This window comes from Ictalurus punctatus, chromosome 24, assembly GCF_001660625.3.
Source record: "Ictalurus punctatus breed USDA103 chromosome 24, Coco_2.0, whole genome shotgun sequence".
Classification (NCBI taxonomy): domain Eukaryota; kingdom Metazoa; phylum Chordata; class Actinopteri; order Siluriformes; family Ictaluridae; genus Ictalurus; species Ictalurus punctatus.
In genome coordinates, this window is record NC_030439.2 from 12,447,781 (window position 1) to 12,468,969 (window position 21,189).

Consider the following 21,189-nt stretch of genomic DNA (forward strand, 5'->3'; position numbering starts at 1 on the left):
GCACTGCCTTATCTTGTTAATTATGAAATGAATTGCATAATGTCCAATTCTGGTGAAGTCCATTAATCCCTGATGTGCCAGTTCATTTTGTGCACAAATTATGCAAATCAGAGCCTCAGTAAATTTATTTTCACCTCATGTATTAGGTGAATACATGAGGTGGTCATGGGTCATCACATGTGGACTCTAGATCAGATTCTTTCCGATTTCCATTGTCTCAGTAAATAAGCTAAACCACAGTCAATATAGCGAGAAACCTAAAAACACTCTTCTAGCTGTCCAATATAGCTCCATTAAATGAAAAGAAGTTGAATTGGCTAATTTATCAATTGATTTCAGATACAGTGTTGAAATTCACATGGATGTATAGTGTGTTGGCACTTTGGAGGTGGTTTCAACATGGTTTGGCAGATAAGGTGATAGTAAACGCTCTCTGCGTTATTTCAATAAAACTGCAAGCTTGTATGCTAGATTCTTTAACAAGGGTGGTGGATGATGTACAGACGGGTGACAAATTAAAGGGATAAACAAGTCTTAGCCACCAGAACAGCTTCACTGCAGTACATTAGCCGCTGTACTGAAGCAAAGTACATCATGTTTCCAAAAGATATTTCCTTAGCTGGGGTTTTGATGATCGTGGTGTAGAGCAATGTCTTCTCAACACTCCTCTCCAAAATGTCCCATAAATATTTTTTTAACTGGGTTGTAATCTGTTGACTGTAAAGGTCATAACATTATATTTTATATTGTTTTCATGCTCATTAAATCATTGAGTTAAACCTTATATCCTGTGGTGAGGTCATCTTCAAAGAGACAACTCCTTTGACAAAAGGATACATATTGATTTTAGGATGTAGGATAAATCAGCCTTTACTGCTTTGCGATGACTTTTGCCTCCAAGGGGACAAGTGGACCCAAACCATGCTATCAGACTACTCCTAGAGTATAACAGATATTCCAAAAATACAGAATTTTGCTCATGAGAAGACTAGTATTGGCACTGCGTAGCCAGATTCCAGCATAGGCTGAAGTCATGCCAGTCACCACATGGTGAAAATAAAACCTGTTTGATTCATTTATAGATAGTGTTATTCTCTGCCAAACTGGCATTATTACCCATTCGAGATGCTTTTCTGAAGGTCTTCGTGTTTGAAATGCCAGAGTCGGCTTCTCATATAACCAAGTTTGAGAACAGTTGATCTATGAGCCGTGGGATTACAATCATGCCCTCTGTGTCTTATTGGGAGCGGACCGAGCCAGGGCCTTGTCACTATTCCTGTATAATGTAATGTAGGTGACACTTTTCACTATACCTAAATGTAACGTGGGTGATACTGGCCATTCTGGAATAGCGGACTGCTGAAGCATGAGCGTAAGCTGCGTGAGTTCATTGAGAGGTTTTAATGTTGTGGTTTGGATGACACATCTAGCGGACATATAAAAAACAACATTTCGCAAAAAATAAAATTGTAAGACATTTGGAATGAACGGTGACTCCCACCGCTAACCTAAGCAAATACTTTCCCATTGGCTAGGCAATGCTTTATTTAAATTGTCTGATTTTATTATTCAATGTGTCTACAGACTGAATGCCATCCAGAGCTGTGACCAGCAGCTGGTGCAGTTCCGCTTGCTTTCCGGCTCCCTCCTCAGGTGGCTGCAGATGGCACAAGAGCAGCTGCCTGCTAAAGAACCCAACCTCAACACAGAGGGCCTGCAGAGGAGAGTACAGCAGCTCAAGGTGGGTGTGCATTAGAGAAAACTGCACCAAGTTGTGTTCTGCACATGCCAGATTTGATAAGGTTATAAACTATTCCATGACTTGCTCTCAGGACCTGCTGAGTGAGTGGGAGTCCCAGGGCAATCAAGTTCAGGAGCTAAACAAGAGCAGCTCAGAGCTGGAGAGTCTGATCATCAGCATCACTGCTCCACAAAGCAAGACTGGTACGAGCAGCATTCAGATTTACACCTTATATACACCTTAAATAGCCATCTTTATCACTGCACTGGATTTCCATCATATTTAACTAATAGATGTCTTTTTGAGATACGTTTACAAAAATGAGTAAAGAATCTTAACAGTTTTTGAAAATGATCACATACACTACCGGTCAAATGTTTGGAGACACTTGACTGAAATGTTGGGGATGGATGTGCATCATTTTCAACTTTTGCATAATGCGTAAAATGGCTGCTTAAGGATATCTTCCACGAGTTTAAAATCACAAAGTAAGAAATTGGAAATTGACAAGTGCATAAAAGGGGTTTCGGAAGGCCCGGCTTAAATCCATGTTTAATCTGTAATTAATTAGTATTATGGATTACCAAAAAAAGCTTATCATCTATAAATTGTGAGACTTGTGTATGTCTGCTTTGGCATGCTGCTCTATGTTTAACCTTTGTGAGCTTATACATGTTCACTGGTGTGAGCCTTATGTGTGCAAGTGCTTACGTCTTTGTGGTGTTCATGCATGTGTGTGTAGCACCAGTGTCTGAGTGTGTGTCTCTCTCCCAGGTGTCCCCACGCTCAATGGTGCCGGTGGCTCCAGCAGTCTCAATGGCATTCACACCTGCAGAGGTGAGCCCCCTATACTTGGTGCACTGTTGGTCACGTCGTCTCCATCCACATCCAATTATGTGCCATCAGACACCCATTATTTCACTCTGTCCCCAGTCTGTTACCCATCATACCCAGTACAGACCCAGGATTGATTCTGGGCTCCGTCATGAAACTACTATTTGGCACCAAAACTTAGGAACAGACCACACTCGAGTTCAGTTAACGTCAATCCCCGAGATCAGATTTCTGGACGATACTTGTGGGCGAAAAAGAATTTTGACACCCAACGTTGCATCAGACTCTCATTGGCAGCTGGAAATCAAGCAAACACTGCAGCCACTCTGTCACTGTGCTTTCATAAATTTGAAATGCCATGTGTCCGCTTCCGTCTGTGTCCGTTCGGCTTGTTTCTTATATTCTAAAAGATAACTGTAGAACAAATGGGGTTTTCACCATAAACAAGAAGAAACACGACAAACCAGCACATTCAACATACTATGCTCCATTTTAATAAAGTTATCATTTATCTTATACGCCTTTCCCGCCAGATCTAACGGAGATACAGGTGGTGGTGGCGGACGTGAACAGCAGGTATGAACAGCTGGGTGGGGATCTTCAGGAGAGGCAGAGCAAGCAGCAGGCTTCTCTGGAGCTGTGTCAGAAGGCCAGGCAAGACTCTGAGGCTCTGCACCAGTGGCTGGGTCCTCGGGAACAGAGCCTGGCACAGGGGCAGACTGCATCGCCCTCGAGGCCCGAGGTGGTGCGTGCCCAGGCCCGGGAGAACAAGGTGAGTACAGACTGAAAACCTAACTGATGATGTTTATATAATTGGTCAGATCACAGCAGTTTTATTAGCCTGGTGTGACATCAAATGTTACATAATCAGTATAATGACTATGATACCTCCATGCAGGCCTTGCTGTCTGAACTTGCAGAACATTCTGGGAAAGTCGAGGACCTAAAGCGCACCCTAAAGCAACTGATACAAGAAAATCCCGACTCCCCTGAAGCAGAGATCTGGAAACAACAGCTAAAGGACATCGGTAAGTAGATCACTACCCAGAACTACCCAGAGTGGAGCAATAAGGGAAAAATACAAATTATGATGATATTATTGACAGCACACTTGTTGTTAACAGCTATGTTGTAAAGGGTCACTGTTTGGTTTTCATTTACATTAAATTCCTCAAATACATTTGGTGTTTTATGTGCATATTTGTTCAGCACTAAAGCTGAAGGGATTTAGTTTTTCTAAAAGGTTGAGAGCTCCTCTGGCAAATCGAACAAAAGCTTGGTATGGTGCGTAGGTTGGAGGAACTGGAGGAGGCAGGAGAATGGAGTGAGCTCCAGGAACAGCTTTTAGTCCTCCATGATATTTCATGTTTCTTGTGTGACTCAAAGCATTCAAATTATTCTCAAAGCAAAATTCGTGCTTTATTGAAACCACATGCATGTGTCAGACTCGCTCTTCCTATGTATGACTCAAAAAGTATGAGGGCAAGTATGATATTGTTGCCAGGATTGCCTGTATATGCGTTTCTGCTTCTGTGATGCCAGTACATAAACACACTAAATTGGAATGGATTGTTTTGTGTCCCTTTTAACTTAATTCCCTGTATTTCCTACTAAAAAAGATTATTCACGGTTACACTGTTTCCCAGAATCTTTGCGTTACTATGGCTACCCGTGTACCCAGCTTCTGTTGTTATGATTTCAAGAGGCATCGTGATTAGCTGTTATGTTTATTTTACACCACCACATTTACCATTGCTTCTTTTCGTAGAATTTCGATGGGAGAAAGCCAATCAGACCGCAGCACAGAGACAGACAGAACTGGAGACGTGTGCTGACAGACTGGGCAACTTTGCATCAGCAGCCAGTCAGCTCGGTCCCTGGCTGCGAGAGAAGGAGCTGATGATGAGTGTGCTTGGTCCCCTGAGCATCGACCCTAACATGCTCAACACTCAGAAGCAACAAGTGCAGGTATATACAAGGGTGCACACACGAGTGCAGGTGTTTGAGCATTATCTAGAGTTCATTTGTGGGTGCACACTGCAACAAGACTACAATTCAAAACATTAGGCAAACTCAAGATAATTTAAAGGGAGGCAAAAAAAATTTTTTCAAAAAGTTTCTCAGACTCCAGAATTGATTTGAAGAAATCTGCCAGCCTGTCATATCAGGAAGAATTAGGGAGAAACTGGATTTATGGAATTTAGTTGCCCGGAAATTTTACGAAACTCAAAGAAAACCGTGAAAACTCCAAAGAGGCGAGGACGTAGAGGCGGCGTTCGAGCAAGGGAACTGGAAAGCGTTAATATAACACTTTCCAGTGTTCGGTCCCTCAACAACAAGGTTGATGAATTAGGTGAAAGATTAAAATTTGATAAGTTTACAAAGAAGTCATTTAATCTGCTTCACTGAGACCTGGCTCAAGGAAGGGACTGAAGCCGCCCTTCCCGGATTGAACTGCAATCAGAGCGGATGGGGATAAAAATACAAGTCACAAATCAATCGGAGGGGGACTATGTATTTTCATTGATGATAACTGGGTGACTCAGATGCACATACGTGAACGGGTATGTACCCCTGATCACGAACTACTCTTATCTGCCAATAGAATTTGGTCAGATTACAATTGTCCTGACGTATTTACCAGGCCCAAAGTTTGAGGAGGCAGCTTGCGGGTTAAGTAAGAGTTTTAACGAGACTCTCTCACGCTCTATGGATCAATCTGTATTTGTTTTGGTAGATTTTAACCGTTGTAGCTTGTCAAACCATCTCAAATTTACAACAACTCGACACACCCAGACACTTGACCAATGTTTTGGCAACGTGCCTAATGCCTACAAAGCGGTGTGCAGACCACCACTGGGTGAGTCAGACCACAATGTCATACACCTCCTGCCAAAGAATAAAGCAAGAATTAAGCAGGAGAAACCTGTAGTTAAGGAGATCAAACAGTGGTCGGATGCTTGTAATGACAGACTGTGACACTGCTTTGATGATACGGATTGGGATTTTTTTTTTGTTTTTTTTTGTTTTTTTTTTTGATAACTGTACAGATGCAAATGAACTCTCAGAGACGATCACGTTATATATTCAATTTTTGTGAGAGTAATGTGTCTGTCCAAATAATAAGGTATGGGTGACCAAATGAAATGAAGAGGTGTCTTTGTGAGGAAAAAGATTGCATTTATTAAATGTGATATGGTGCTTTTTAAAGATAAAAGGCGTGAATTGAGGGCAATTATAAAGAAGTCCAAGCAGGAGTATAAAACTAAACCGGAAAGACACTTCAGTGCTGGCGATGAAAAGAAAGAATGGAGTAGCCTCAATATTATGATGGGCAGAGATGTGAATAAACAGCAAAGTTTGCCTCTTGATAGTATCATATTGGCTAATGAATTGTACCAGTTTTATAGTAGATTTGATACTATGTGACCATGATAGCACTAATGATGAATTGGGAGAGCTCTTATATGAGTTACGTTGATGTTTTACTGCAGTGGTGTCAGGATGGTGCTTTATTTATTAATGAAAATAAAACAATAGAGCTCATCGTTTACAGTCTTGGGGAGTACGGGCAGACGTGCCAGCCTGTTATAATCAACAACCAAGCTGTTGAAGAGGACGGACAGTTCAAATACCTTGGATTGTTTCTTTGATAACAATTTGAACTTTGCTCTAAATACAGATTGTATCTATAAGAACTCTGTGCAGAAATGGTACATTCTGAGGAAATGAAATAGTTTTTGTGCGAGTAAAGATGCGCTTGAAGTGGTATAGAGAAATTTGTTGAGTGTCCTGAGGTATAACATTAAGCCCTGTTCACACCGGGACCATTTTCCTCGGTACGTTTAATGTCCCGGTGGCGGTCAATGAGCATGTTCACACCCAGACGTAAAACACGGGGCGTCAAAGCGTCAAGTTTTTTTAAGTAGTTGAGGGGTTAGTTGTTTTTTTGTTTTTTAAATTCAACATTACACACTAAATACTATATAAGTGTGGCTATGTTGTGGCTTTTTTTTTTTTTTTTTTTTTACCGCACTGAAATGCAAGAATATATTCTGAATGATCCATTTCATTCTTTCAGCGTTCTCTTCTACACTAAATTGCATTGTTTATTTATTTGTCTCTTCTGTGCAAATGATAATCCATAGTGTTTATGATATGTACAGCATTTAATGATATCCATTGTATTTATTTTACACCTGACATATATAATATAAAATTTCATTCAGCGCATCGCCCAAGTTTAAGGGTTAGGGTAACCCTTGTTGTGATGAAATTAAAAGATTTTTTTTTTTTTGTTATGCAAACCTTTGCACTCTGTACATTTTTCCTGCTCTCCAGTTGTTCTGCAATTTCCTGTTTTCTAGCTGTTCTTTTCTTTCTTGTAAGGAAATGACTAAGACTAGAAAGCAGCAGCATTATCTACAGAAGCCATTATATAACAACATATGACACTATGTATTTAAATTATTTGGTTGTGTGAAACCTCTACAACAGTAATTTAAAAAATTTTTTGGAAGAATATCCCTAACTTGGTGTCCAAATCCACTTTGACCTGCTTTCTTTCCCTCCCAGTTTATGCTGCGTGAATTTGAGACACGGCGTGCCCAGTTCGACCAGCTGACCCAGGCTGCAGAGGGTATCCTCTCACCTGTTGAAGTGCAGGGCTCTGGAGACAGCCAGGATGTAGCCGAGGTGAAGCAGGAGCTGGCCTCCATCACCCAGCAGTGGGAGGACCTGACTTCTCGCCTGTCTGGACGTTCCGACCAGATCGAGCGTGCTCACGGCACCAGCGAGGACTTCCAGGCTCTGCTGAAGGAGCTCTCCCAAAGTTTGTCCCAGTTGGCTGAGAAGTTGGATGCCCAGGCCCCGCTTAGTGCCCAGCCTGAGGCCCTGCGCCAGAGGCTGAAGGAGACAGGAGAGATCCGTTCAGAGCTTGAGCAGAGGAGAGACCAGCTGGCCCAGGCAGAGCAGCTGTGTGCAGAGCTCAGCGCCATTGTGCTGGAGCCCTACCTCCGAGAAGAGCTGCATAAGAGACTAGAGAGTGTCAGTGGCCCACTCAACAGCCTTGAAGAAAGAGCAGGTGAGGCAGGATAGAGGTTTGGGTTCTTAAAAACTGACTAGTCGTTTTCTAGTAGGGATGGGAACCCCACCGTTTCACAGTATTTCCTGCCTTTTTTTTAATTGAAATGAAATCATTTCTGAATAATGTTTTTCAATCTTTTGAGAGAATCATGATTTGTCATTTCCAACTTATAATTAATTGGTAATATAGTTACGTCAGTAGTATATTTGGATATTAATATGGGATCCTTGTATGATACACAGTTGTTGTATTACGTTTTCTTTGTCTCTGCTTGTTTTCAGCCGATGGCCTGTCCCAACTGCAGGCTGCTCTCTCAAGCACACAGCAGTTCCAGCAGATGTTTGAGGAGCTCCGTGCCTGGTTAGATGGGCAGGCTGCTGCAAGTACACCCAGCATGTCTGACCCTCTCCCCTGCCAACCTGAAGTTCTGCAAACCCTCCTTGCCCAACAAGAAGAGCTCCAGCGTGGTGTGGCACAACAGCGAGGGTCATACGAGCTCATCCAGGCTGAGGGAGCATCTATCCTGGCATCACTTCCTGCTGGAGAGGAGCGCTCAGGTCTGCAGACTCGACTAACCAAACTGCGCCAGGACTGGGAGGAAGCAAACCAGCACTTCACAGAAAAGCAAGCACATATCAAAGAGACACTTGGCCGTGCCGTACAGTACAGGCAGCATCGTGATGAACTGGATCCCTGGCTGAAGGAGTTTGAGCAGAAAGAGTCCGAGATCCAACCTTCTCTGGAGCCCGCTGCCCTTGAAGAAGCCCTGCAGAAAGCAAGACAGTTTGGCCTGGACTTAGATCGCCGTCGCCCCCTATTAGAGGCTCTGAATTCTGCCGCTGACCAGCTCCTGGAGCAGAGCCGGACTGGAGAAGAGGAGGTGAGGGATGAGAAAGCTCAGCTGAACCGCAGGCTGGATGGCCTCTCTGAGAGACTACATGGACGCATGGCTCAGCTGGAGGAGCTGAACAGCAGGCTGAAAGAGTTTGAAGATGGTAGACTGGCGGTGGAGAGAAGACTGGAGGCAGCCAGGCATCAGCTGGAGGTTCAGGAGGCTTTGGGCCCTCAGGCATGCAGTAACAAGAGTCTGGAGCGCCTGCGTAGCCAGCAGGAGGCTCTCAGCTCCCTACAGCCACAAGTGGTATATCTGCGGGATCTGGCCAAGGGTCTGGCCCAGGACGCACCTCAGACGACAGGAGACAGTGGAGATGGAGGACAGAAGCTGGTGCAGCAGGCTCAAGACACAGAGAGGGAGTTTGGAGAAGTGACTGAGAAGGTAAGGAGAGTGTTACGACTAATATGGTCAGTGAATGTGACTATGGTTTAGTCTTACTTTGATTTAATTACGTAATATAGGTTTATAGATGTACTGAATTATATTAAAGGAGCTTAATTATGAGTAAAAACTTCCTCCTCGCTATCTGTCACACAGATCGAGCAGTGCTGCTCTTCCCTAGAGTCACGCCTGCAGGGCGTAGGAGAAGTCCAGTCACATGTCCGTGATGTCTTCTCACGCCTGGCGGACTTGGATGACGAGCTGGACAGCCTGAGCCCTGTGGGGAGGGACGTGGACTCCCTGGCCTCGCAGGCAGATGCAATAAGGGGATTCCTGGGGCGTCTGGCCTCCCTGCGGACTGAGCTTGAAGGCCATGGCGGTGCCTGCACAGCTATGCTGAGGCGAGAGGGTAGCTCCCCTGATCTCCTCGCTCTCAGGAGGGAGACGGAGGCTCTGAGTCGCCAGGCAGCTAAGCTGGCCGAGCGGGGTCATGGTCGCCTAGGACTCATAGAAGAAGCTGAGGAGCGAGTGAAGGAATTCTACGCCCGCCTCACGGAGCTACAGGGGCTACTTGGCCGTGCGGAGGACGGGCTGAATGCACAAGGCGTAGTGGGAACTGAAGTGGACATCATCAGACAACAGCTCCAGGAATTTAAGGTAGGGGCTTCGTCAAGCTGAAACAGCTTTGTTTTTGCCATGACCTATACTGTGGCTTCGAACATGGGTTTTTTTGTTTTGTCTTTTTGTTTTTTTTTTAATTATTTTGAGCACTAGGAGAAGACATAGCTAGTGACTCATTCGGAGGCATGGGCTGAAGACGGTTTCGAAATAGTTTCTCTTTGCATAATGTTTTTTTCTCTCTGCTGTTGTAGTAAATGGGGATAATTGTTCATCCAGATAGATTAGTCGAGTATAATTTGCACTATACAGTTCAGTTGTATAGAACAGTTCAATCATTTCTTCACTCAGAATTGCTATGTCTGGTGTTTTCAAGCCTAGGCTTAAAATACCTGCTACTCCAGAGAACCAGCAGACGTTTTCATGAACCTACCCATTTTATTACCAGTTTCATAATGAGCTCTTTCTAATGTGATAGCGGCTGGGTTTTTTTTATTTATTTTTTTTAATTAATTTTTTTTACAAGTTTTATCTTTCATTTAGAACATACAGATGTGTGGCAAATTAAAGGAAAAACCGTTGGCTCACTTGTCCCCTTAGAGAAAAGAGTCACTGCAAATGCAGAGCTTTTCAAAGTTTTTCAGACTGATGGAAGTGTTGGTTGAAAACGAGCATTTAAAAAAAAAAAAAAATTCAAAAGCAAAAACACTTTCAGATTCGATCACCTAGTCACTAGAAGAACTTGGCGAGCTGAATCAGACAAATCTGTGAGGGCCGTCAAGCGTTTGTGGAATGAATCACAGCTTTCCTCTTTATTAAATCACCTCCAACTCTCAGCCCCCATCTGGGCCCACGTCTCAGCATGCTTCTCTGCAGGAGAAGGGAATCGGCATGACCCAGTCGCTCCTGCTGCTTTACTGAGAAGGCAGCTTGCGTTCGTCTTGTTACCCCCTCGGCTGATTGATGATGACCCCTTCACTTTCTCCCTGGCTTGCACTTGTATTTATAGTGCCTCTGATGTTGTATCATTCCCTCTCCGGATCTTACTCATGCCCCTCCAGAGCGTCAAATGTGGTGGGAGTGTGGGAGTAAGAGAGGCACAGTGGAGGTTTGAGGTGCATTCTTAGTGCAGGAGGAGAGTGAATCAGCGACTTCTTTTAAAGCAGCTCACCTTGCTGCGTTATTTCCATTGAGGGAACTGTGCAGTAATATGGCATGTAAATCTGTTCTGGCTGGACAATATGGCGTAGCGTTCTTAAAGTCATTTGTTATGAAGTATTTTTCTGGAGCTGCTCCTGTTCGCCACAGCTAGACACCGCCAACGAGAGCTCATTAGACCCGTCACCGTGTTGACGGACACGGAGCTAAATCCGAGAGCCGAACTAATCACTGGAACCATGCGTCTTCCCACTGTCTCTGCGTCAGACTAGTTCCGACTCGCCCAGTTGGCTTTGCGTTAGATCCACTGGCAGCTTGTCATGCATATCTGAAAATTCACCTGTTACTAATTAGAACTTGCACAGAGTGGTTGTGCAGAGAGCTTAACACTTCATCCAAGCTGTACTTCAGCTGTGGAATGTTCTAGTCTTTCACTGCACTTTTACTGCTTCTGCTTTTCTTGCACTTTGATTTCTTACTTGCGCCTCGTCTTTGGTCTTTGTCTCGTCTTTCTGGTGTTCCTTTTGTTTGAAATTCCTGCCGTCTAAGACTCCTTTCAGATTTACTGTTCCTGTTAATAACAGTGTCAGCTACTGTACACACTCGTGCTCCTCTGCCCCCACCTTCTCCCTTTTCCCAGCAGGCTGGAGGGCCGAGTTGCTGAAGGCAAACAGGCAATGCAATAAGAGAAAAGGAGAAAGGTACATTTAAAAAAAAAAAAAAAAAAAAAAAAAAAAAAAAAAAAAAAAAAAAAAAACACGCATGTATGTATGTGATGAGCTGGGGTTGTGTAGCATGATGTAGGAAGATCTTGCCATTATACATGGTTTGCATCATGATATTTAGTTTTACTGAGATATAATCACAAAATAGTAGCACCACATTTACCAAAGGTTCAAACTTTTAAAATTATTTATTTATTTTTAGAATATTTACAACAATAAGATTATACAAGGAAAGTCAATAAGGTAAAACTTATCGGTCATGTAGAAATACCGACAGTACACACTATAGTTTGATATAAACAGATTGGGGCAACTTCATCATACTATCGAGGTCATATCATAACTTCTAAACTCAACTACTGATATCATATCATTGTGGGGTGTGGTTACGCTAATGATATGATATCAATAGTTGCGTTTAGTAGCACCACATTTACCAAAGGTTAAAACTTATTTATTTAAGTTTGCCTGGTCCAGCTGCTTGATATAAATCATCCTTGATGTGTTATATTTTGACAAAATCCTTTGAGTGTTAAGAAGTATAGAGTAACTATAAAGCCAAAACAATGATGTCATTCTGTGGCCATTCATCCTGCACCAAGGAACAACTCCGATATTCTGCAAAAGCGTAATTATATGTAATACTTACTTAGCTGGTGCCTCCTTTTAGTGTGCTCATTGGCACCTCATGTCTAAAAATCTGTACACGCCTCTGTAAATAGTGCTAATTAAGGAGGCCAGGCTGCTACTGTAAGTTAAGAAAGATGGTCTGTGTGCACGGGGGTATTTTTAGAAAACTTCTAGAATGGGGTCTTGCACACTAGAAGGAGAGAAGGATGAGGAGAAACTTCTTTTGAAGTCTTATTTCGTCCTCCTTGGCTGTCTATTCTATATTTTTCCATCCTGTCTGGGCCCCTTTCTTATACTCACCCACTCTTATACGCCCCCACCCCCATTTCACTTACAACGACACGCACGAAGGTAATTCGGCGGGCCAGAAAGCCTGTCTGCCATGGAAAAAAAAAAAAAGGACTCCCATCCTCCCCCTCCTCTCATGCAAGCCAGACTCCATTTCAGAGACACCCAATCCAAAGGAGTGATGTCATCGCTGAGATTAGAGAGAGGGGGAGGCAGGATAAACCCAAATAAGCCAGGCGTGTGTGTCTGTGTGTCTGTTTTTGTATTTGAGGTGACCTGTTTGTGCACTTGATGAAGGCCTGTGATGAGCCTTGGCTGGTAGGTCAGCACACATGATGAGAAGGTGTCATTTTTAATATAGAGCACCCCACGGCATTATGGGAGTGATTGAATAATGGGTTGGGTCCTAACACCATGAATCGTCTCACCAGCATTTTCTACTCTGGAGGTCTTTTTTTTTTCTTTTTTTTTTCCCCCTGACTAAACATATGTATATACCACACTGAGTGCTTTAGATGCCAGGTCAGTGTGTCCCTGTTCAAACCATAGCCTAATGCACATGCACTAGGTGTGTGTATGTACTGGGAGTGTGGCTTCATGTCCGTGCGGGACGATATTTCTAATTCCGGGCTGTTTTGGAGCGTTCGGAATTTCAGCTGTCTCCCTATCCTCAACCCCTCACAAACATAATCTCACACACACATACAGGGTGTGGTGGTCTCCTTAAAATTCCCGTGCCCTGTGTGCACTTGTGTGTGTCTGCATCCCACCACAGTGGAGCAGCTGAGCCTGGAGAAATAGGGTGGGCTGTGAAACGCAGACACAGAGAAAAGGCTCTTTCCAACTGGGCATTCCTGTACAGGGCTGGTTAGAACCGGTGAATAGCTTCTAAATCAAGCCGAGCGCAGCATGCTGTCTTCACTCTTGCTTGCTATAACTTACTCTTACTCCTTTTACACACACTACTCCTATTTTTGTCAGTCGCTTTGCTTTTTCTGTGTTCCTCTAGCATAACAAGGTCAGGGGATGTGTCAAGGCCTTTGTGTCCCCTACCCCAAACCCCCAGGGCTTTCCTTTAACTCAGATGCACTCAGTCACTTGTAATAGTTGTGTACATGATTTGCAAAAATGCTTCGGCTGTGTTGGGTTTGTAACGGAGTTTTATGGTGTGGATGCTTTAAGATAAATGCCCTTTAATTTGCATTGTGGTCTAAAGCTGGTTTTACACTATATGGCTTTGCTGTCACAGACAAAAATCGCACGTCATTAAAGAAGAATTAAAAGAACGATTTGGTCATGAGTTGAGATCGGTGTTCTTGGAATCATTAGCATAATGCGATGTGCTCACCAGTGGCTGATTTAGTGCCGTTGCAGCCACTGAAATCTGACTGAAAGTTCTCGCTGTGTCAGATCATTTTGTCTGCCCTCTGCTATGACACTCATCTAAAAGGTGGACGGTATAGGATAATGCAAAACTCTTTGAACAGCTATGGATATGCTAGTTGCAATGGCACAACATAAGCAAAACATGCTAACGAATGGGGGGGATCCTTATTAAAGGCACAGAGCTCGTTTCTGTTTATTTGACCCCATTTTCGTTTTCTTCTGATTGATGTAAGCAGTTTTTAGCGATAAACGGAAGGTCTTTCGTTAGAGGATCTTCCTCATATAATCTGACATATAATCTGAATTCTGGTATAGAATTCAGCCTAGGTTTTATTCTATGAGAGGAGATGGTGATGATCTTAAAAGGCTGCTGAAATTACAGTCTCATAAGACCACAAGGTAAATAGTACTTGTGTATAGAGCTGTTCCACTTTTGAAATGTCTAGTGAAATCCCTTTTCTTTGCTGGCTACCTGATGGTTATGAGAACATGTCGATTATAACTTTGGCTTCTTCCAGCTGTATGGTTAGAAGCCAAATTTCTGTGTTGAGTGCCTCCTAATGATATATAATGGCACGCTGATGCAGTCTTCATTCTTTCCCAGGAAGATCCTTCCTTGCATGAAACACCTAGCAATGAAATCCATTAGAATTTAATATGATTTTGTTGTGCCTGTTTAATTTTTTTCCCCCTTTTTTCTTTGTTCTCAGGGTTTGATTAGATTAGCATAACACAATTAGAACAAGCTGATGATTTAATTTTGCTAATTTGACTCTACCGAAGCGATATCCAGCTAGGTTGGGGGTGTATGTGTGTGTGTGAGAGAGAGAGAGAGTGTGTTTGTGTGTGTTGCCTCTCCCATTGCCTGGTATTGTTTCAGCTGTTGTGAATTACTGTGGCATTCCATAGCATAGCCCGCTTTTCCCTCTCAGCCACACTCTATTAGCTCACCAACTGAAATAAATAAAGCACTTTGCACAAACAGCAGAGCCTTCTTGATGTCTGCAATGAATAGGCAGTTTAATAATTGTTGTAATGACCGTGATTTTCAGGGTGGTTAACAAGAGTTATGTCTGTTGTGCCATTTCTCGTTCTCTTTGAACTACTTCATGAACACCATATTAAATATCAGTCAACCAGTTACAAGAAAGGACGCAGTTCCGTATAAAACATTTGCGGTGTAATTTACAATTCCCGACAATTACACAGCGGTAAGAAATTCTAACAGAAATCCTATTTTCTAATTTAATGAGAAGAGTCGATTGTGCTTTTATTCGGCTTCCCAGGTTTGCTTTTGTGTCTGGTAAAGAGGAGAACAATGCACACATTGAGGGGCTCAGGTAAAGCCTGCGGGTTAATTATGAAACTTCTGCTGAGATCGAGAAAAAAGGGGGCGTGTCAGCGCCTAGGGTGCTTAGATACCACAAAGAGCAAAAGAGGGGGGAGAAGGAGTGTGGAGCATTTGCGAGATAAAAGCATGTTGAAAATACAATAATTTTGAGCTTGTTTCAGTTGTTGAGTAAATAGAGTCCGTGCTCAGTGTTTTTTTTTTGTTTTTTTTTTAATGGTGGGGGGTGGGGAAGCAAGAGCAGGCAGGAGATGGAGAGAACAGGATCAACAGGTGCTGTCCTAAAGCAAACAAACTGCACTGTGAAGTCAATAGCATTCTCTGCCCCCTTGTGTTTACGGTAGATTAATGCCTGTTATTTATTTATTTTTATTTTTTTGTAGCGTAGTTCTATCGGAGACAAAAGCTGTAACACACTATTCCAGTCAGTCTGTTTTAGGGGATTTTGGGCTTGAGCCCTCCCTCTTCCTGTCTGAGTCAGGACTGTGACTTTTTAACTAGAAGCCAAATGAACAGTCAGTGACTGACTAAGGGAAAAGGGGGAGGGGGTGGACACAGGGTCAGGTACTGAATATTACTTTAACTAAACAAAGTGAGTTAAAAGGATCGCATTTATACTATATACAGATTGAGGCTGGTTTTGCACTACAACATGCAACTGATAGTTTCCCTTTGTAGAAATTTAGGTCGTGGTTTTGTTGTTTTTTTTTTTTTTTTTTTTTTTTTTTTTTTTTTTTTTAAAGAGTGAATATGTTGCCAAAATATGATTAATCACATAATTTCTTCATCACTGTTTTTTTTTCTTTCTTTCTTTCTTTTTCCCCCATTTTATTTTCTCTCCTGATTTTCCATGATGGTAGGGTTGTATGTTTATTAATATATAATTTAATCCACTGGGGCATCATGGCAGTGTGTCTGGTCAGTTTGAGCTGAGGGAGAAAGAAATAGAGCAAGCATGAGGGCGAGAGACAGACAAACCCCTTTTGTTTCCACTGGAGGTTTGTCTTGGAAGCAAGCATGACAGCTGCATCTAGACTGACAGAAAGAAAAAGGGAGAGAGGAAGAAAGACAGCAAGGGAAGGTTGAAAAAGAATTGAAAAAGAAAGTATTTAGCTTGTTGGACACGCAGACCATGGACAGTGTGGGTGATTCACGGAGCAACTGTGGTGTGTGTGTGTGTGTGTGTGTGTGTTCTATACATGTGCGTGTGTCTGGGACTCGGCAATGGAGAGTGAGTGGGAGGGTAAGCAAGCATGCGTTAGTGCAGTGTCTGCTCTCTGCCAGAGCTCTTTATACATACTCCAGCACCAACCGAATATGGACAGGCAATGAAGAAAGAAGAGCAAATAGAAAAATAAAACGGGGACAGCCTGAGACACAAGACAAAACCAACACAAAAAGAATGGCATTCGTGCATAAACTTTTCGTTTGCTGTTGCTGTCTCTGTGTCAATTCATTTTCATTGTAAACCAGAACACCCCCCCCCCCCCCCCCCCCCCCCGGCATTCTCTGTTCAGGGCTGGATAGGGTTACAGAAGAGCAGAAGACGAGAATGCACATGTGGGGACTTTGAATATTGTAGACTTCTGTGTGTCCTCCCTTGTTGTTTTCTTCAATTACAGAGTGGCTATTTGAAAAAAAAAAGAGGGAGGAGCTGAAAGAAGAGAATGAGTAGGGGATTTTTGCTTCCGCAAACACATATGCCAGAGAAAAGGGTAGCCGTTATTGATAAGCCTCTTTACTTCCTGCATACTAACACCCTACCCACTCAGTCATCCATCCATTTTTTTCACCTCCTCTCTCCCTGTGTATCTCTCTTTCTCTTGTTCTTTGTTTCCCTAGAGTTTTTATGCCTGTGGGTTGGTGCCTTTTGATTCTTTCTTTTTGTATTGCTAGTGCTTTCTCTCTGGCAGTATTAGGTCTGGATCACAAACTATGAGTCATATGTGAAACTGTAATATGTATTGCAGAAGTTATATAGTCATTAGTATGAGCTGATTTGATCCTATAAGCCAGTGATTCTGCTGAAACACATCAAATTCCCTGCTTAGTCACTCCCCCTGGTAGATTGGCCCCTCCTACCAAAAGCTTTATCTCAGCCTCCATTTCTCAGCTTGGTTTTGTGTGGTTTTTTTGGAAGAGGAAACCGGCATGATTGGAGCACTTCCTGTGTTTTAATGCCAGAGCAGGAAACAGAACAAACGGAGATGGATTCAAACAAAAACAGAGGGAGAAAAAGGGAGGCGAGAGTATGAGAGTGAGCGAGTGGAAGTGGGAGGGAGACTGGGAGTGTGTGCGTGTGAGAGAGAGGGAGAGGAAAAGTGGGAGATTTTTTTAGCAGCTGCAAACCATTTCAACAGCGCAGTGGCCCGAGAACACTGAGAGATTCTGCACTAGTAGAAAAGAGGAAAAGAAGAACTCTGAGCCTGCATGCATCATCTTGTGCTCCCATGTGGATCAGAGAAAGAGGAAGATAGGAAGAGGAGGAGTGCGTATGGGGATTGTCTGAAAAGCAGAGTGCCCCGAGTGGAAGGGTGCATTTGGTGCGAGGTACTGTCTGCGTCTCTGCCCTCTGGATACAGTCCCACAACTCTATGCTCTTTGCTGTCTGGATCAGGCTGAATCGTTCACCCTCACCCTAGCTACTTCCAACGCAACCCCTCTGGACATGGCTGTCATTTGGATTCACTGATTTTCACTTCACTCTGGATGAGAGGAATATAGAAGCGATCAGAGACGATGATTAATACCGTTTTTTTTTGTTGTTGTTGTTCTTGTTTTTGAAAAAGACTTAATGATGGTGTGGATTTCATTCATTTAAAGTTCATCATTACAGAAAGGAAATGTAATATGAAACAGGGTATTCTGAACTCTGATTTGGACAGGTCTTCCAGCTCTGTTGGATTATAAAGAGGACAAGGGAAATTTACAAACAGCGACGGACTGTCTGACAAGTGAGTCTCCTGCAGTATTAAGAAGCATATTTTCATGACAGTCATCTGACTGGGCACAAAACAATATTTTAAGACAAAATGTCCCCATTGCCTATCTGAATTCTAGACTATTTTTTAAGAGAATAGAACGTGCTTGAAGGAACATTATGATGAGAGACAAAATCACTTGATGGACACTTTGCATTTCCTCAACATCTTTTTATGCAACAGAATATGGAGTTCTCACCTTAAAAGGAGTCTTTCTTTGCTTCTCTTTGAAACAGTAAAGACCTCTCTGATTTTCCTGTTGTGCTAGAGACAGAGAGACTCAAAAGGAAGTAGCTGCAAGGAAGTTGGGGAAAGGGCTATGAAGAAGAGGACTCTACTGAAATGAGAGAGAGAACAAAAGGGATGCAAACTACATGGAATGTTATCACTCTATTCTGGACTTTGGACCTCTGAAACAGAAACTAACTGAGTTTCCTCCTTCTCCTACTTGCTTGCATGCCTTTTAAACAAAAAGACTCATTAATATGTTGCAGAAGATGTGTGTCAGTTGGACTGAGACATTTTCCTTTATGTGCTCCATCCAGGAAAGATCAGGAATAACATTGTATATTAGAGCCACAGACTCTAATCCGTCTCTGCTTATGATTATTTGCTGTGGATTATAAGTATCCTAACGTTATACTGAGATTTTTTGGATCAATGTTTATTAGAAATAATTGGACATCTAAGACTTGAGGGCTTCAGCTACTAGTAATTTCAGCAACAAACTGACTTTGGAGGATTTATTTGTGGAATAGTTTGTGCCCCGTCCCAGCCCCTTGAGGGCACACTTTTATGGGATGGGGAAGCCTCTGAGCCGGCCAGACTGTTTGCGACAAAATCCCAGGTGTCTTAAGAAGGGTGATGATGAGGAAGCTTATATTGAGGACTGCTATGTACCGCAGCGATCCATCTATGACACCATGCGGATTAATGAGCAGATTGACCAGGGCTCTAAGATTAGCCAGCCATCTCGTAGCACTTTGGGCTCTGGAGGAGGGGAAGGAAGCACACTTTCCAGCAATGGGACTTTAGGAGCTGACATTGGTGGAGTGTTTGTGGCACGAGGGGGGTCTGCTGATGCAGGGGTAAAAAAGTTAGATGAAAGAGTCATTTTTGATGCTCTCAAGCTAACTGGTGACCCTCAAAGCATGCCATCTGTGGGGGGTGTTGGCTCTAGCATTATTATTCCTACATCAAACTCAGCTGCTGTTGGGGCAGCTGTAGTGACCAAGCGGCGGCATCATGTTGGTGACAAAAAAGATAACCCAAATCGGCGCTCCTGGAAAGCCTTTATGCCTCCAACTTATCCTGAGTTTGCTGAGCGACTAGAGCTTTCACCTGTAGAGAGTGGAGAGAAACGTTTATCTGGGGCAGGAATTCCAGTTTCACCTCTCCATCCATTACCTTCCTTATTAACTGCCCCAGCCTCCTCCATATCCACCCCACCTCTTCCTCCTTACAGTCCTCCTGTCTCCTCTGGTGGCCCTCACACCCCTCTGGTTTCCAGCTCTCTAGCCCTCACTCCACCCACCCCAGTGTCTTCCCATCCACCACATCCAGTCAAGCAAAAAGAGTCCCCCAAGTTGCACCCTCATCACCCAAAACAAATTAAGCCCATGCCTTCTCCTTCTAAAGAAAGACCAGCTTTACAGACTGCTCCAATTCTCCAAACAAAACAGGATACTGCTAGCTCTCTGCAACCCAGCCCTGGGATCCACAAGCAGGTTGAGAGAAGTGGTGAGAAGAGTAAGCCAACAGCAACCCCTTTACTTTGTGTTAGAAGTGTGTCAGAAGAACAACCCCAACACTGGAATATTGCTGCAAATAAAACATGTGACTCAGAGAGGGACTCACCATTCCTGGAGTATGATCAGGATACTGCCCCACTGATACCTCCAAAACCTGTATTTTGCCCCCCCACTAAAGCCCGCACCTGGCCTCGTACTGCAAGAGGTGGTAAAAGGTTATTTGGGCATGGGGTAGTTCCACATAACTTGCCAATACTGCCACCTTTGCCTCCTCTGCTAGGAGAGGACAGTGATCTGGATGAAGAGTCATTGTACCTGTTGGATCCCCCCTCACCTTTCCTGCAGGAGGGGGAGGGACTGTGTTATGGAGGCCTACCACTCTCCCCGTGTCTCAGCCAAGAAGGGGGTGCAGAAGGCCTTTTGGGATGGCCCCCTCCTACTGGTGAACTACGAGAGCGTACTGCTTCAGAACTTCGTTTTGAGGAAGATGAGCTTAGAATCTTGAAAGAGCTGGAGGAGGATGAGGAGAAACAACAGGTGCAGGAGAGAGAAGAAAATGAACGGCTGGAGATGGAGGAAAAGAACTGGCAGGTGGTGTTAAAGCTGGATAGCCATGAAACAAGTAATATTTCCTGGACAGTAGTGGGGGAGGAATCTGAGCTGCAGGACTGGGAGACACAACAGCTCAGTACCTCAGATTACAGGCCTCTTCTGACCCCTCCAGTAGGTTTTGGTGGCTCAGAAGTTGCCAGTGTTTCTCCTTACCCAAGTTCAGAGGATGGTTCAGTTGACCTCTTTCTGGAATTGGAGAGACAGTGTATTGAGGAGGAGGAAAGAAAGGAGGCATCTAGTCTTGAATCAGCTTTAGTGTCTACCCCTACTGATCCCCTGGTTGCATGTCATACCCTACCCAGAGTGGAGGAAGAAGAAGAGGAGGAGGAGAGAGAGGATCAGGTTGAGCATAACGGGGATAAAGCTGGCCTCACAGAGAACACTGATCATATAAATCAGTTAGAGCCATATCAGAATGAGAAATCTGGTTTGGGAACAGATCAGAATCTTTCCAGCAAGGCTACTGATGATACTCAAAGTTGGACTGTTAGTGAAAGTTATTATGATGGTGATGCTAATGCCAGCTTTCCACAGGATCACACCACACCTATGCTTGATGTATGCACTTTGGATGAGCTTTTGTTAGAATCTGAATCCAGTGGAATTCAGACATCCCACCTGGACAGAACTACTCTGTCAGATACAACACAAGAAGAAAGACGAGAAACTGATTCAGACCTGGGCAGTGGAGGGTTATCTGAACAAGAGCAGGCAGATGATGAGGTGAAAGACAAGGTGCATGTAGTCTATACCTC

The 21,189-nt window shown here is 43.5% G+C and overlaps 1 protein-coding gene across 22 annotated transcripts in view; it reads left to right on the forward strand.

Moving 5' to 3' along the window:
• macf1a (microtubule actin crosslinking factor 1a) overlaps window positions 1–21,189 on the forward strand; it is a 196,470-nt gene that overhangs the window by 141,646 nt on the left and 33,635 nt on the right. For 21 of the 22 annotated variants that reach the window (XM_053675246.1, XM_053675247.1, XM_053675256.1 and 18 more), the window contains 9 exons: window positions 1,585–1,741; window positions 1,833–1,944; window positions 2,516–2,578; window positions 3,109–3,347; window positions 3,474–3,603; window positions 4,344–4,543; window positions 7,151–7,658; window positions 7,943–8,937; window positions 9,094–9,594. In XM_053675246.1, coding sequence (XP_053531221.1) covers window positions 1,585–1,741; window positions 1,833–1,944; window positions 2,516–2,578; window positions 3,109–3,347; window positions 3,474–3,603; window positions 4,344–4,543; window positions 7,151–7,658; window positions 7,943–8,937; window positions 9,094–9,594 — 2,905 coding nt within the window. The remainder of the gene's footprint in view (window positions 1–1,584; window positions 1,742–1,832; window positions 1,945–2,515; window positions 2,579–3,108; window positions 3,348–3,473; window positions 3,604–4,343; window positions 4,544–7,150; window positions 7,659–7,942; window positions 8,938–9,093; window positions 9,595–21,189) is intronic. The other variant, XM_053675241.1, reaches the window with a different exon arrangement.